The following is a 17624-nucleotide window of genomic DNA, read 5'->3' as shown; positions in this document are numbered from 1 at the left end:
TTCACAGTACTCCAAAAATGGTGCCACCCCAACACTGTATAAACTTTAACATAACTTTCCAACTCCTACACTCAATGATCTGAGCAACGAAGGCACACTTGCCAAAGGCCTTCTTTACCACCCTGTCTACCTATCTCCATCTGTCATTCTTCTAAATTCCAATGAGTATACTCTCAGTCTACTCAATCCTTTCTCATAAGTCAACCCCCTTAATTCAGGAATCAACCTCCTCTGCACCCCCTCCAGTGCCAGTCCATCCTTTCTCAAGGAGAATAAAACTGTACACAGAACTCCAGGTGTGGCCTCAGCAGCACCCCATAAAGCTGCAGTAGAAGCTCCCTAATTTTAAACTCTATCCCCCTCTCGATACAATAAGCCAAGGACAGCCTCTAATCCAGTCCAGGAGCTTGGGCATAGTCATTCAAGTCCTAAAAGTCGGGGTCCTCTCTTCACAGAGGTTAAGGAACTGAATATTGGGCAGCTCACCACTTGTTTTGCATCTTTTGATATTATTCTGGGTTCTTTTTGCCTGGAATGAGAGTAAGGATTGACAGAGATGAAAATGGGTGCCACAGCTGTTAGTGTTGGTGTTGTTAGTGGGAGGGGGGTTGCGTTGGTTTGTGGTGAAGAGGCACTGACATGTCCCAAGTGCATGAAGATAACAGTGTAGGAGTCAGGCAGGGTTAGGAGGGAGGAGGTTTAGAGTGAATGGGACAAAGTGATGGAAGACATTGCATGTAATAGTGACAGTCATTGAGTGTGGCTCCTGGTGGGAGTGGTGAGTAATATCAGAGATGGAGTGAGTGTGATGTAGCAAAGAGAAGATGGTGCTGCTTACCATGACGGAGCAGAGAAAGTCATTGACCATTCTCATTCACTGCTGGGCACTCTTCCAGACAGCCAATATCGCAATGGTCCAGCTTGATGACTTTGAACGAGGCTGGCAGGGTCAGATGGTGTGGCATCCTCTGCTGATCTAGAGGAAAGGATGGCACTGTTCTGCACCAGCCTATCCATTAGAACCTCCAGGTCTCTGCTGCAAAGAGGGGCACCAACTTCCTCTTATCTATCATGTCCAGTGCAAATGCATGAACTGAGCAGGGAGATTCTGTCCAGGTACACAGTAGCCTTTTAAAGATGGCATCGGTGCCAGGGATGCCAATCTGTGGTGGGAAACCCTAGCAGTGGTGATGTCTGGCAGTGAGTGGTAAAACCCAACCAGTATTGGATAGGTGGAACACCATTGGGATGTGCAAGTATTTAGGTAGGCAGGTTTGTGGTGATTCAGTAAGAAATCTCATTCATGGAGAGAAATCCTCTGTGAAATCCGACAAAATTGACAACCAAAATATCATAAAATTCAGCCTTTGGGGAAATTTGGGAAGTTTTACACATCATTGCTATTTTCCCAAGTGACAGAGACAAAATTTGATAAATGGGTGGTGGACAGGAAGGGAAATGGGTGATTTAATGCCAGGCTACATCAAAACTTGCCTGCAATCGTGAGGTTTCTTTTCATTTATTACTTTCAGTCTCATTTCTTAAGACCCAAGCTTTTTTCTTTCTTGAGCAAAGGTTGCAAATGAATTACGAGGTGAATTTTATACCTTCCAAAAGGTTTTCTTGGTTCCCGTCATCTTTTTGTGACACTTAATATTAATTGCTCACATTTGAAAGGGATGTTGAAACCAACCACACTCAAAAGATACTATAAAAAAGTTTGCTGGAAAAATTGCTGGCTTTGTTTTATTTTTAGAAAGATGTTACTCTTTGTGCAAAAATACTTTCAGAAATATATTGCCCCTCAGGCTGGACATGCTGCAGCATACATTTTAGCCTAAGGGACAGTGTGATTTTAAATTTGTTGGAGTACCAAGATGGAATCTCATTTCTATTTGCAATAAGATGTTTGAATGCAATTCTGCACTTAAAATGATTATCTGTGATACTATAATTCGAGAAAATCCCATGCGCGTTAGTGAGCATAACAAAAACCACAAGTTTGACTGGGGCTTGAAATAACTCCATTGAGCCCAGTATCCTGTCACCAAGTTACCCTTTATTTACACGTGGAGAGTCCTTGACACTGATCCAGCTCTCAGAGTGAACAGGATGTCTGACACTGCCAGCCACCGCGCCCTGATTAGGCCAGATTAACAGCCCCAATCAGGGAACTCTCATTCAACAAAATCCATCTGGCTGATCTCATTACAATCACACCAGGGCAACTGCTTCCACAGGAGAACTTACTAAATTCCCATTTTGAATGGGTGCTTTTTTTTGTTATCCATTCACAGGATGAGGGCATCACTGGCTAGGCCAGCATTTATTACCTATCATTAATTGCCCAGAGGGTAATTAAAGAGTCAACCACATTGCTGTGGTCTGGAGTCACATGTAGGCCAGACGAGGTAAGGAAGGCAGTTTCCTTCCCTAAAGGGCATTAGTGAACCAGATGTGTTTCTCTGACAATCAACAATGGATTCACAGTCACCATCAGACTTAATTTCTGATTTTTATTGAATTCAAATTCTACCATCTGCTGTGGCAGGATTTGAACCTGCATCCTCAGAACATTACCACTCGGCTATACCCTTAGTTCCTGTGCTCACAAATTCATATGTTAAAATGCTGTTTAAATTATTTGCAGCTTAGGTAAAATAAATTAACATGATTGTGATAAATACATAGTTTTAGCATGAAGTGATTGGACAGGTACTGAAGATTAAACAGCAGGACATTAGAACAATTAAAATCACCTAAACTGACCATCCTATTGCGAGGAAGTGACCATCCTATTGAATTGGATGCTTCACCAGAAATGTTGAACATAGGGCGATGTAAAAAGAGGGTCAACAACAGACAATAGATAAAAGCTCAGGGATTGGATATGTTCACAACTTTTTGGAAGATTGAAATTCTAAGAGGCACCAAGAATGCAGTTGAGGAAATTGAATCTTCATCACTTAAAGAATATAACCAATAAAGAATTAAATGGGCCTGTTTGTCTCCTGGTGTAAATTAGGTCCAGAGTTTTACAATCTTGAATTGATCTGCCAGAATTAAAAGTCATTAAATATCATGGATCAGCCCATTTGCACACTTATTTACAGACTGGTGAAAGGTAGTGTTCATATGACATCTGGGAGCAGACATGAGAGCAGAACTGGAAGCAAAAATGGTGAAGTAATGTGAGCATTGAAATCAAGTGTCAAAAAGAATAATAGGACCAGTAGAACCCTTTTGGAAAGCACAAAATTCATTTCAATGCATTAGCAGCCTCTGGACAGGAAAAAAAATGCTAGAATCTTAAGAAATGAGACAAAACAATAAACGGAAAGAAACTTGATAGCTGCAGGCAACTTTAAGTTGCCCAGCATTAAATCTCCTGTTCAGTAGTAAAGCAACTGCAGGCTGCTAGATATTTTCAAATCAACCTTTTCAGAAATGTTATTACATGCCTTTGGAGTAAATGGGATGAGAGCTCAGGCCTCCTGGTTCAGCGTCACAAACACGACCATTGCGCCACAGAAGCCATACCTGAGGTTGATGATGATTTTGGTTTGCTATTTGATGTTGTGACAGTACTATGCCTTTGAGAGGGGCTTGTTCTGCATTATTTCCCTTGAACAGAGGTGTTGCCAGTGGTGATCGGATATCTGACTCAGATGCAATGGGTAAACATTTTTGAGCTACCGGACAGACCCAGGATTTTAATTTTGCTTTCAGGTGAAGTTCGGATTTTGGAGTTGAATATTGTAGTACAGGTCAGCAGCAAAAAGCTAGAGTTCACTCTCCGCTGCTAGATTGTTTTTTTTTTCAGTGCTCCTTTCTTCTGGACTAGAGGAGATAGAAAGGTAGAAAACCTGTTTTACTGAATTTGCCTTTGCCAAGAGTGTGTTTACGGGATGTTGTTATATTGGAACAGTTGGTGATTAAAAGTTAATTAATTAAGTATTTGTTAAATAAAACTGCCAACTAAGAGCTATTCATTCTCCCGGGCTGATCATTATCCACTCCTTTGTCTGTCCAACTGTTCTTCTCTCTAGTTGGGCTCCATCTCAACCTACCATTCACTCCTTACCCTATCCTCTCCCACCCTATCTTCTGCATAAAAATCAACTTTTCCGAGTTCCTGTCGGTTCTGAGGAAGGATCAGTGAACTTGAAATATTGACTATGATGGCTCTCCACAGACTCTGCCAGACTTGCTAAGCTTTTTTACTTCTTTTGTTTGTACTTTATCTGTGTTGTAAGAATAAAGTATGTTTTGCTTATAAACTAATAGTGGACCACTCGAATCATTGCTGGAACATGGCACCTTACACTTGCCTTTAAATAAGAAAAAAAAAATTAGGATTGAGGCGATCTCTGATATACTTTGAGGAGTTTTGGTCTGGTCTAAAACAGCACCATAGCATAAATGATTATTACATCGTCTTAAAAGGACTTTGGAACACACTTGATACTGCAATTGCCTTGGTATACCAACTACCTTGCTGACTCTATTGTGCATGCTTGCCCTAAGAAGTAGTTTACCATTAAGTGTGAAAGAGCCTCCCATTATCAGGTAGCTGGGACAATGTTTGAAAAGTCAGGCAGAAGTGAAAGGGAATGCAGTGATGAGCAATCACTATGCGTTTATTCATTCAGCACGATGAAGAACAGGTATACTGGTTGCTTGCAACATCAAATAGTTACGTACTGAGCTCATCGTGTCTACACTATAATCAATCACAGAGCTGCACACAATCATGCTCACTGGTGTGCAGATGAAGGTAGCTGCACACGGGGCTGCTCAAGTTGTCTGCCATTCCTCTCCACATACATGGATCCCCATTGCAGAGAATGTTACCATCGAGGGAGAAATACAAACAAATGAAGACTGCTGGCTCAAAGGCTCATGGGAACAGAAGCAGCAGCAGTAAACAAAAAGGCAAGTGATCACAAACGATTCTTGAATGACTCTACTTTCCAGCTGCTCTGTTCATGCACTTAATATGGGTAGCTTTTCAGAATAACAAAGGTCAGGGAGAAATGAAAGCCATGCTATAATTTCACACTAACATGTTTGCACATTAGAATATTTCAGTGAATAACTCTCCTCTCCCTAGGAATCAATTATCATGCACAAACAGGGTAGAGACTCAGATATGCTGGACTTTGATTTTTTCCAATCTATTAAGCACCATGCAGTGTCAACTGTGGTTTAAGGAGTACTCTGAGTCAGAAGGTTATCAAATTGACAGTTAACACCCTGTTATTGCAATTGTGGTAAATGATCACTCCTCAAGAGCCTTCAAAATAGCAGAGTGAAGCAAGAGGAAGCAGAGTCCTTCTACTCCAATAACCTTCAGCAATGATTCTCAATTTACAAAAAATTTCATGTAAGAATGAAGCCAAAACAGCTCTGTATTGATTAAAGGATGATCAAACATCCTTTGTGGTACTCTGGAGCAGGTAATTGGTTTCTTTCTTTGTCACTGGACCCACATCTACACACAGTACACAGAATTGAATAGCACGTATTTAGAGCAGCTCAGACACAGCCCAAGATTTAACAGACTTAATGGCCTTTTGGAGACTTAATGCACAAGCATGGCAGTACCACCACCTGATCAGAAGCTCTGGGTTTGAGCCCCATGCAGGAGCCTGTTGGGCATACAAAGTGCATTTGTAACATGGCCAAACAGGTTGATTATCAGCATGTAAACCCTTCCAATGTGCCTGATGGCAGTTGGCAGGAGCGGGAGAGTCTCCTCGTCAGCCTTTCCACAGAAGGTAATGGCAAACCACTGCTGTACTTTGCCTGTAAGTGTGGACCAATCCATAAGTTTACGGCCCAACTCTCAGAAATGAGGACAGAAGAAAAGACAATAGACAGAGTAGACTTTTTCTACTTCACTTCTGTAAAATCACAGGATCCAAAGATTGTTTGGCATGTTGATTGACAAGATTAAAAGAAAAGCCACTGAATTGGACTAGGAAATACATACAAAATAACTCAAGGCACTTTGTATAGCCAATGCCCAGATACACTTAGCAGAATCACAAAATTAAGGACAAGCATGCAGCACTTTGATCTTTTAAAGATAGATTTAATTGCATTATTGTTAGAACATTTTAAAGGCCTCATACGAAACAAAACAAAGAGATTCCACTTAATGTCATGGGTCAGATCAATTACAGAAAAGCTGAACATTTTCCTGGTAGGACTATAAGCATGACAGGTTGTTAAGACATTCACAACCCTGCTAAACATATCCCCACTGATTAAATTAGGGTGCTTGCTGCTGCTGTTGCCGTGGTGACAATGGCCTTTTGTTTCCTCTTTCCCATATTGTCCCGATGCTTTGCTGAGCTTCTTTGAGTGCTCCTGAAAGATGTTCTGTTATTGAAATTGACGATGAGGGCTTTTTGATGTGATGGTGGGTTGTTTTAACCTCCTTTGCTCAGCAGGCTCTAAAAGTGCAGAAAGACAAGATATTAAAACAGCAAAAGAATAAGCTATCAAAGATTTTGATGTAGTTTTGAATCAATTGTTTGGTTTTTCAGGAATATATTCACTTGCAGCTTATTGTTCTCTTTATGCTTCCATTAAGATAATAGATCTTAATCAATACATTCACGATTATGCCAATCAACGTAATAAGAACCAATACAAACTGTACTCCTTCAAAAGGAGAATGTACTTCCTTGTGTGCTTTACAATGTGATGCAAAACCATAAAGCATTAGTGGAATATGGTGAAATTAAATTTAAAATAAATTTGTGTGCTATAATCACTGAGATGTCTTCAAGCATGGAAATGAAAATGGAATGATAAATTTTATGGACCAACTAACTTTTTTTTAAACTCAGATTTTCTTCTGCTTGTTGCATGAAGGCAACAGAGCAGGAGGTCTGGTGGCAAGAGAGAAAAATGACAACTACCTCTAGGCTGGTATGAGCTACTGTTAGATATCGAGCACTATTAACCACACAATTACTTCCCATTTTTCTGGACTTTAAATGCCTGTAGACTGAGACAGTCAGGGGAGACTGCAATTGGTCTGCACAAGCTGCAGGTTTCCTGGGTAGAATTTCTCATTTCCTGCTTTTTTTCTGTCCTTATACTTTATGTTGGAAATGTTTTATAATGTGAGGAAACTTCAAATGAAATTACTACAAAATATAAATCAACCAAGGGTGTGCTATTTGTCATCTTTCAGGAACCATCTTACACCCTGATTCCAATACTCTGTAATAGCATTCAGGGAGAAAGTCACACCATACACACAGCATGTCCACGATTTGGAAAGAGGTGAGTTTTGAGAAGATTTGTAGCTCAGGTTGAGGTTTTGGATAGAGGTTTGCTCACTGAGCTGAAAGGTTCATTTCCAGATGTTTCGTTATCTTACTCGGTAACATCTTCAGTGGACCTCATGCGAAGCAATGCTGAAAATTCCTGCTTTCTATTTATACGTTTGGGTTGGTGATGTCATTTCCTGTGGTGATGTTATTTCCTGGAAATTGCAAAGAGGTGTAATGCTGTGCCGAATGCCTAAAATAACAGGAATATTAAACAAAACAGAATGGATTATCTTCTTCCATTTTGGAAGCTCCACTTACAGAAAGGTATGGTTTTTGCCAAATCCTAGTGATGATTCATCAGTGTGATCCCATGGATGTTGGGATAATAACCCTTGTTATATCTGAGTAACATTTATTTCCGATGAGGAGATTAAGGAGTAATCTAATTCAGATATTTAAAATTAAGGCAACTAAAAAGGTATACCAGGAATAAATCTCAGTTCTCGATAAGCATGAATTAATTATGAATAAGGGAATAAGGTGGTTAAAAGAAACTTCAAGATATTGTTGTGGTTCTGTTCACCGAGCTGGGAATTTGTGTTGCAGATGTTTCGTCCCCTGTCTAGGTGACATCCTCAGTGCTTGGGAGCCTCCTGTGAAGTGCTTCTGTGATCTTTGCTCCGGCATTTGTATCTGCCGCTTCCGGTTGTCAGTTCCAGCTGTCCGTTGCAGTGGTTGGTATATTGGATCCAAGTCGATGTGCTTATTGATTGAATCTGTGGATGAGTGCCATGCCTCTAGGAATTTGCCTCAAGCCAAACAGAGAACAGCCAGGGAATTCCTAGAGGCATGGCACTCCTCCACAGATTCAATCAATAAGCACATCGACCTGGACCCAATATACCAGCCACTGCAACGGACAGCTGGAACTGACAACCGGAAGTGGCAGATTCAAACCACTACAAATGCCGGAGCAAAGATCACAGAAGCGCTTCACAGGAGGCTCCCAAGCACTGAGGATGTCACCTAGACAGGGGACGAAACGTCTGCAACACAAATTCCCAGCTCGGCGAACAGAACCACAACAACGAGCACCCGAGCTACAAATCTTCTCACAAACTTTGAACTTCAAGATATCCTTGTCTGGGTGAGTGTAGCTCCAGCAACATTCAACTAGCTAGACACCATCCAAGGTGAAGGCAGCAACTTTATTGGAATCAAAGTTCACTCCCTGCATCACAAGCATACAGTTACTTTTATGCATTCTTGGGATGTTGACAGGGCTGGTTTAGTGAGCATTTATTGACCACTTCGAATTGCCCAGAGGGCAGTTAAGAGTCAACTGCATCGCTGTGGGTCTGGGGTCACATGTAGGCCAGAAGACGAAAGGATGACACTTTCCTTCCCTCAAGCAGATGGGTTTTTCCTTACAATCAACATCACTTATTCTTATTTCCACATTTTCTTTATATTGAATTCAAATGCCACCATCTGCTTTAGCAGGATCTGAGCATTATCTCAATCTCTGGATGAATAGTCTAATGATGATACCACTAAGATATCGCCTCCTCACTGTATACCATCTACTGTAGCAATTCTCAAATGGCCCCTTCCACAGCATTCTACACCTTGGAAGGACAAGGGAAATAAGTGCACGGCAGCACCATTGTCAGCATTTTTCCCTTCAAATTACACCATCCTAAATATGAACTATATGTTGTTCCTTTACTAATGCTGATCAAAACCTTGGGAGCTCCCATTTCAGCAATATTGTGGGTGTACCCACAGCATAACGGCAGCAGCAATTCAAGATGAAGGCTTGTCACCACCTTCTCAAAGGCAATTAAGTTGAAGCAGTAAATGCTGATGTTGCCAGGGATGCTTGTATTTCATGATGAATACAAAACAAAAGGTTGTAGAAATATCTAACATGCTGCCCAGGTAGCAAATGAGTTAACTGAAATGCTTAAAAGGTAAGTAAATAGAGTCATAGAGATGTACAACACGGAAGCAGACCCTTCGGTCCAACTCGACCATGCTGACCAGATATCCTAATCGAATCTAGCCCCATTTGCCAGCATTTGGCCCATATCCCTCTGAATACTTCCTATTCACGTACCCATCCAGATGTATTTTAAATGTTGTAATTGTACCAACCTCCACTGCTACCTCTGGCAGCTCATTCCATAGATGCACCACACTTTGCGTGAAAAAGTTGCCCCTAAGTCCCTTTTAACACTTTCCCCTCTCACCCTAAACGTATGCCTTCTAGTTTTGGACTCCCCTAACCCAGGGTAAAGATCTTGTCTATTTATCCGATCCATGCCTCTCACGATTTTATAAACCTCTACAAGGTCACCCCTTAACCTCAAGGCTCCTTAGGAATAATAAAAAATGTTAGTGACTTGCTCTTACTCATGTCTTCCCAAACTACTTTAAGTCAATGTTCTTACAAGTAGTCACTGCTGCAGTACAGACAGCCAGTGAGAGAAATCAAATGACTGATTAAGCAGTGGTGGTGTTGGTTTAGGAAAATTTTAAATGTGACACTGGGGCTCTTCTACTCTAACTTGATTGGTGAAGTGGGAAACTGACACAAAACTGAGTAGACAGTCGAGTACTCAGCTTAGCATCTTATCTGAAAGTTAAGGTAGAAAGAGAAGAGAAAAAAGGGATTGAGCTAAACAGAGAGACAGCTACCATGACAACAAAGTGATAGAGTGATCTGCTGTACTAAATGACTTAAACAACATATTTTCAAGAGTAAGATTCATTGTTCCTTTCAGGAATAATTCTATTTATGCTCTTTCTCAAATGTATTGCTGCATTTAACCTGACGTATGCAGCCAGATATTCCACAGACCACCGTTTTGAATTTTTAAACATTTCACTGTCAGAAATAACATACAGACTGGGACAAAGCCAAATATAGTAACTGCCTGGATCTTGTGATCAACAACAAATGAATGGCACCAGCTACTTTCTGTGGGCTTTTGCACTAGAACCTGCTGTTACAGTATTTGGGTTTGAGAACAGCAAGATTCCTGTACAAGGGCTGGTGACCCTCTTGCTCAAAGCATTGAATGATGCACCTCCTTAAGTCATGAGACTGAATAATCCTTCCTGAGACAGAGGGAAAGCGAGAGAGCACGAGCACCTCACTGTAATTTTTACTGCAAGATCTGGGCCAACAATAAATTTAATTATAATTTGTTCTCCTTTCACTTTCACTTTTGAAAAAAAAATTGCCCAAAAGAAAAGCAGCATCTCTGACTGAAAAATGGCACAGATCCTTTACAGTTAATGACTAATGCACTCTACATTTCTGACTTACTGCTTTTGAGTAGTGAATGCCTTTTTTTCACTATGAATAGCTTCTCTAGTCTCTGACAGCAATTACATGTTGGCACATTCAGTTACTCAGGTCACCAGCAGTTCATTACTATACTTATACCTTTCCAGTGGCACTATACTCAATGCAATGAGTGATGTTGAATAGTTCTAAAATAATAGTCATAGAGATATACAGCACAGCAACAAACACTTTGGTCCAACACATCCATGCTGACCAGAAATCCTAAATAAATCTAATCCAGTTTGCCAGCATGTGGCCCATATCCCTCTAAACCCTTCGTATTCATTTGGACATCCAGATGCCTTTTAAATGCTGTATTTGTACCAGTCTCCACCGCTTCCTCTGGCAGCTCATTCCACATGCACACCACCCTTGTCATGCAAAAAGTTGCCCCTTAGATCACTTCTAAATTTTTCCACTCTCATCTTAAGTCTATGCCCTCTAGTTTTGGACTCTCACACCCCAGTGAAAAGACGCTGTCTCTGCCCCTCGTGATTTTATAAACCTCTATAACGTTACCCCCCAGCCTCCAACGCTCTGGGGAAAATAGCTTCAGCTATTCAGCTTCTTCTTGTAGCTCAGATCCTCCAACCCTGGCAACATCCTTGTAAATGTTTTCTGAACCTTTTCAAGTTTCACAACATCCTTCCTACAACAGAGAGGCCAGAATTGAATGCAGTATTCCAATAGTGACCTAACCAATGTTCTGTACAGTCACATGACCTCCCAACGCCTAAACTCAATGCATTGACCACTAAAGGCAAGCATACCAAACGCCTTCTTCACTATCCTATTTACCTGTAACTCCACTTTCAAGGAACCATGAACCTGCGTTTCAAGGTGTCTTTGTGCAGCAACACTCTCTAGGGCCATACCATTAAGAGTTTAAGTCCTGCTAAGATTTGCCTTTCCAAAATGGAGCACCTCACATTTATCTAAATTAAACTCCATATGCTACTCCTTGGTCCATTGCCCCAACTGATCAAGTTCCTGTGTACTTTGTTGCTGTCCACTACATCTCCAATTTTGGTATCATCTGCGAACTTAGTAACCGTACCTCCTATATTCTCATCCAAATCATTTGATGATCCAAATCACACCAATCCTTGAGGCACACCACTGGTCACAGGCCTCCAATGTGAAAAGCAACCCTCCAACGCCACCCTCTGTCTACTACCTTTGAGCCAGTTCTGTATCCAAATAGCTAGATCTCCCTCTATTCCAGGAGATCTAACCTTGCTAACCAGTCTACTATGAGGAACTCCTTACTGAAGTCCATATAGATCACATCTACCACTCTGCCTTCATCAATCCTCTTTGTTACTTCTTTAAAAAATTCATACAATAATGTTAATAAAAACTAGTTGAATGCAGTAATTGTCCTTCCTCAGCGTAGTGTTTTAGGCCTAACAATCTTCAGGTATTTCATCAATGCACTTCTACCATTATAAGGTCAGAAATGGGGATGTTCTCTGAAGATTATATAGTGTTCAGCACCATTTGTGACTCCCCTGAAGCAGTTGTTGTTCAAAACCTGGCAAACATCCAGGCTTGGGCTGATAAGTAATATGCATGTTGCTTTGCCAGGCTATAACCATCTCAGAAGAAAGGCACAATCTAATCATCTTGCCTTTCCCTTCAGTGGCATTATCATCACTGATTCCTCCACTATTAATATTGTGGGGGTTACCTTTGATCAGAAATTGAAATAGATGGGCTATATAAATACACAAGGGGTCAGAGGCTAGGATTTCTGCAGCAAATAACCCCCTCCTGACTCCCAAAGATTGCCCATCATCCACAATGTAAAAGCCAGGAGTGAAAGAATTCCTTCAACCTAAAACCTCAACATCATCCAATAAAAAGCTACCTATTTGATTGGCAATCCATCTCCCAGGTTCAACGTTCACCACTAATGCAGAGAGGCAGCAGTGTGCACCATCTACAATATTCCCTGTACTAACTCACCAACCCCTACAACCTGGAAAGAAAAGGGTAGAAGATGCAAAGAAGCACCGCCAGTTGCAAGCTCACCTCCAAGCCATGCACCATCCTTACTTGGAACTGTTCCTTCATCACCACTGGGTCAAAATCGTGGAGCTCCTTTCATAACAGCACGATGGGTATACAAACACCCCAATGTTTGCTGGGGTTTAAGAAGGTCGCTTGCCATCACCTTCTCAAGGGCAATAAATGCTGGCCTCGTCAGTAAAGCCCAGATTGCACAAATTAATTCAAACAAAATTATACATCATTGTCCTGCAAGCGTCCACAAAGGGGAGTGCATCTGTTCAACATACCTCTTATCACATTGAAATCACTGTTAAATATACTGGCACCAGTGCTGGGAGAGGAAGGTACTGCATCTGGACAAAGGAATAGCAGGACATACTTCTGGGGTTAGAGGAAATAAAGTAGGAAGCATATTCTAGGAATCACAAATACCAGCACAGACAAGTTGGACCAAATGGCCTGGTAATGAGCTGTAAATTATGTATAACAATATTTTTTTTATTTTCGGTCACAAAGACACTGATTCTTCCTCATTAAGAATCAGAATCCTCTGCTGCTCTTTTCATGAGGTTATTCTTCAAAGACAGAGTGAGCATCGGCAAAGCTACACCTTACCATCAAAAGTGGTACAGCCACACCAGATCTTATTCTGTAAATTTACACAGCAGGTCATCGGGGAAAACTTGCATGCTGACCTTTTTTTTGTGTAAATTCAGGCTTATACAAAAGAATTAAAAAGAAAGAGTGTTTTGAAGGTGAAGCAATAAAGCTAAAAGCTCTCGAGCCTTAAAGATAAATGAATATTTTTAAAAACTCAGAAAACTGAAGCTCAGTTCATTGAGCCTTAAATACCAGCCCTCCCCTCCACTGGTCCAATTCGTTCATGCCTGTGTGCAGTTTTGTGACTGACATTACAGCACTTACTTGTTTAGCATAGTTAATACAGTGAATGTACTGCTTGGCCAATGCAGAACAGCTGAGAGTCTGCTCTGGGTTCTTCTGATAGCAGCGGAGGACTTCCCCTTGGAGTTCAGCACAAATGGGTTGTGACTTGTACTTTCTGGGGAAAGAAATGAATGAAGGAGAGGTTAAAGCAAACAAAAGAATTAACACGTGTTTGAATGCCAGATCATGCAGAGGTTTCAAAATGAGTTGACATCTGTAAAGGCATGATATTCACTAAATGGAGTCTGGTATCAACCAATAAAGTGTACACTTGTCTAACTTTGCATTTGGGCACTGATTATTGTAAATAGCTAATGCCAGTTTAAAATTCAACACCTTGATAACGTGCTCCTGTGATCACAGTTAGGCACAGCGTTGCAGCGGTCTGCTCATGAGGATAAAATCTTAAAGCCAGGATGTGACATTTCTCTTTTTGTCCAGGCTTTTGAGCAAGCAATTATCACCTGATTAACATTTCTACTGTAAATAGCAGATTTGATCACGAGGCTGTTCTAAATGAGGAGGAAATCTCAAATTGTGATAAAAGGTAGGGATGATACAATTGATTTAGGCAGGGCCAGGAAAGAACACACCAGGGAAACAAAAATCAATCATTCCTCAAGCTCTTGATTCCAATAAGTAAGGCCCACACATGTATTTACTTATTTAACATGGTCTGACATCCTGCACTGATGTGTAGTTCAATGGTCTCTTAGTCGAAAACAAAGGTCAGCAACAAACTATTGAAGTTGGTTTTATTATTTCATTGAAATCATGGATAGCAATTAATCTGTACATGAAATCATGTGAACTCATTGAGCAAGTTCTACTTTGTGATCTCTTTCATGCATAGAAAATAGGTGCAAATGGCCTTTTGAGCTGGCACCACCACTCAATATGATCATGCCATCTCAATATTCCATTCCTGCTTTCTCTCCATATCTCTTGATCTCTTTAGCAATTTCCAGTTCTCTTCTGAATATACCTAATGAACTGGCCCCAATAGCTTCATGTGGTAGAGAATTCCACACATTCATAACACTGAGTGAAGAACTTCTTCCTAATCTCAGTCCTGAATGGCTTACCCTTTATTCTTAGACTGTGACCCCTAGTTATGGATTTCCCCAACATCAGGGAACATTGTTCCAACATCTGGCCTGTCCAGTCCCATCAGGATTTTCTGTTTCCATGAGATCCCCTTCATTATGCTAAATTCCATGGAGTATAAGCCCTGTCGATCCAGTCTTCCCTCATATGTCAGTCTTGCCAACCCTGGAATAGGTCTACTGAATTTTCACTGGACTCCCTCAATAGCAAGAGCTTCCGTCCTCAGACCAGAAGACCAAAACTGCACACAATACTCCAGGTATGGCCTCACCAAGGTATAAAAGCAACAAAACATCCTTACTCCAATACTCAAATCCTCTCGCTATGAAGGCCAGTATGCCATTAGATTTCCTCAGTGCCTGTTGTACCTGCATGATGATCTTCAGCAACTATTCCACCATGACACCCGGTCTCGTTACACCTCACCTTTTCCTAAACTGCCAACATTCAGCTATTAATCTGCCTTTTTGTGACCAAAATGGATAACCTCAGATTTATTCACACTATTTTGCATTTGAGAAGTATTTGCCAACTCAGCCAGTCTGTCCAAGTCACCCTACAGCTTCTTGGCATTCTTCTCACAGCACATAGTATCCTTAACTTCAGTATAAACAACAGACAAACATCTCTCTCTCGTTTATAGTGATATCTGCAAATCAGAATTGGGCATTTCACCAGGCAATGCTAACTGTAATTAGTCCAATGCCAGTTGCCTGCTCTGCAGCCCCAAGAGAAAAAAAGAAAAGGTTGGAAAATTTAATCCAGGCAGAGAGAGTAGCATTCCCACTCTTCATACGTCTCTAGTTATTGCCATTAAGTTGCAATTTCAGCACAAATGTGAATTTACAGCTCCAGTTTAAATGCGGTATTAGGCACAAAATGCTTGAATTCCCACTGTGATGCTTAATGATAAATAGTTCCATCTGTTTGTCCACATGCGGAAACAAGTTCAATCCAGCAATGAGAACAAATGTCCAGAAACACCAAAATTGGAGTCAGTTCAGTCCCAGGTGGATGTGAACTACACGCATGCACGAGTCACTTATAGTTATCAGCTGTTTTCCAATATTCAAAAGTAGCAAGGCAATAAGCAAACAGACTCTGTCAATTCTCACTCATTAATCAACTGCTGCAAGAGTCAGCACTTCCAAAGCACTTTGAAAAGCAATATTTCTATAATGTCATCCTAAAAATAACCACTAGGGGACTTGACCAGTCGTATCCTTAAAACCTGTTGTATCATAATTCTTCATTTGGTGACTTCTGAAAAATTTAAACCTTGAATTTTACTTAATTTTTTTCTCCAGCTGTTGAAAACTGACTTGAAAAAAAAAGAGTTGAATGGGGAATAAAGTAAAATAAGATGGATTAATTTGATTTAAAGGAGAAAGAATGCAACACAACAAGCTGCAGCAGAATCCAGACGATAGTTTCAAAGGGAAGTGGATATGTATTTGGAAAGAAAAAGAGAAAAACTTGTTTTGAACTGCTCTGCAAGCCAGGTGTGGGTACCATGAATTTGTGGATGTTGCATGCTCTAAAACAGGCCTATGAGAGAATGCACAGCAAAGAAAGTGAAAACAATTGTCAGGGCATGAACAAAAATGAATTGGAGAAATGTGAGCCCTTGCTCAGAAGAAGACCCAAGAACATGCCTACCAAGGTGCAGGTTTAGATTATGGCCATCGGAGAAACCATGCTTTCGCCAGTTCGAAGTCTTAGCCACACTGGAAGAAAGCAGATAAAAATGGAGGGACAAATATCTTGTTTGAGAGATTAGACCTTTGGCTTTATCTCCATTTTTCCATATTCCTTGATTCCCTTAGATCAGAATTCTCTCCGTCTGAAAAATATTCAACGTCAAAACAACTCTACTTTCTGGTGTGAAGAGTTCCTACTCCTAACACTTTGGCTAAAGCAATTTCTCCTCATCCCAAATCTTAATTGTCGACATTATCAATTATCCTGAGACTGCGCCGTGTTTTAAATTTCTCAGCCAAGGGCAACTATTGTTGGACCCAGAACTCCAGCTATTTACAATCTATAGAGATTGTTAGAGAAACTCAGCAGATCTGTCAACATCCGTGGAGAGAAAGCAGAGTAAACATTTCAGGTCCAGTGACCCTTCTTCAGAACAGATAACTGGACTCGAAACATTAATTCTGCTTTCTTTCCACAGGTACTGTCAGACCTGCTAAGTGTTATCAGCAATTTCTGTTTTTGTTTCAGATCTTCACCATCTACAGCTCTTTTATTTACAATTCACATTGGCAATTTGGATGAAGAGAGAGAATTTGTTGACAGAGCACTTTTGGAGTTGTAATGGTTAATAAGACTGGCTCTCCTTTTAACTGCCCGGTATAGGGTCAGTTTACTCAGCATGTCATCATATAATAGCCCCTCATCACAAGGACTAATCAAATGAAGTTTTGCTGTACAGCTTCCAATTCAAGCCTCTCCTTCCTTAAATATGGAGAGCAAAACTGCATAAGCAGCATTATTTCTTGTGTAACTGCATGAAAAGAATTGTAGCAAGAATTCTTTATTTTTGCACCCCAGTCTATTTGCAATGAAGATAAATTTACTGTTTGCATTCCACATTGATTTGCTGTACCAGCATGCTAACTTTGTGCTATAGAAGTATAAAGGAGAAGGTGAGGACTGCAGATATTGGAGATCAGAGCTGAAAATGCACAGCAGGTCAGGCAGCATCCAAGGAGCAGGAGAATCGACGTTTCGGGCATGACCCTTTCTTCAGGAATGAGGAAGGTGTGACAAGCAGGCTAAGATAAAAGGTAGGGAGGAGGGACTTGGGGGAGGGGCGTTGGAAATGCGATAGGTGGAAGGAGGTAAACGTGAGAGTGATAGGCCGGAGTGGGGGCGGGGGCGGAGAGGTCAGGAAGAAGATTGCA

The 17624-nt window shown here is 40.9% G+C and overlaps 1 protein-coding gene across 2 annotated transcripts in view; it reads right to left on the bottom strand.

Moving 5' to 3' along the window:
- Positions 1 to 6076: 6076 nt before the first annotated feature.
- chchd3a (coiled-coil-helix-coiled-coil-helix domain containing 3a) overlaps positions 6077 to 17624 on the bottom strand; it is a 231951-nt gene continuing 220403 nt past the window's right edge. The window contains exons 7-9 of one of the 2 annotated variants that reach the window (XM_043714036.1): positions 13585 to 13720; positions 12948 to 13013; positions 6077 to 6461 (exon numbers count right to left, since the gene is read on the bottom strand). In XM_043714036.1, the coding sequence (XP_043569971.1) occupies positions 12954 to 13013; positions 13585 to 13720 (196 nt within the window). In that variant the 3' untranslated portion in view covers positions 6077 to 6461; positions 12948 to 12953. The remainder of the gene's footprint in view (positions 6462 to 12947; positions 13014 to 13584; positions 13721 to 17624) is intronic. The other variant, XM_043714037.1, reaches the window with a different exon arrangement.

The sequence above is a fragment of the Chiloscyllium plagiosum genome, chromosome 23 (genome assembly GCF_004010195.1).
Source record: "Chiloscyllium plagiosum isolate BGI_BamShark_2017 chromosome 23, ASM401019v2, whole genome shotgun sequence".
In the NCBI taxonomy this organism is placed as follows: Eukaryota; Metazoa; Chordata; class Chondrichthyes; order Orectolobiformes; family Hemiscylliidae; genus Chiloscyllium; species Chiloscyllium plagiosum.
Note: the sequence above shows the minus strand (reverse complement) of the source record. Positions and strands in the feature narration are given on the sequence as shown.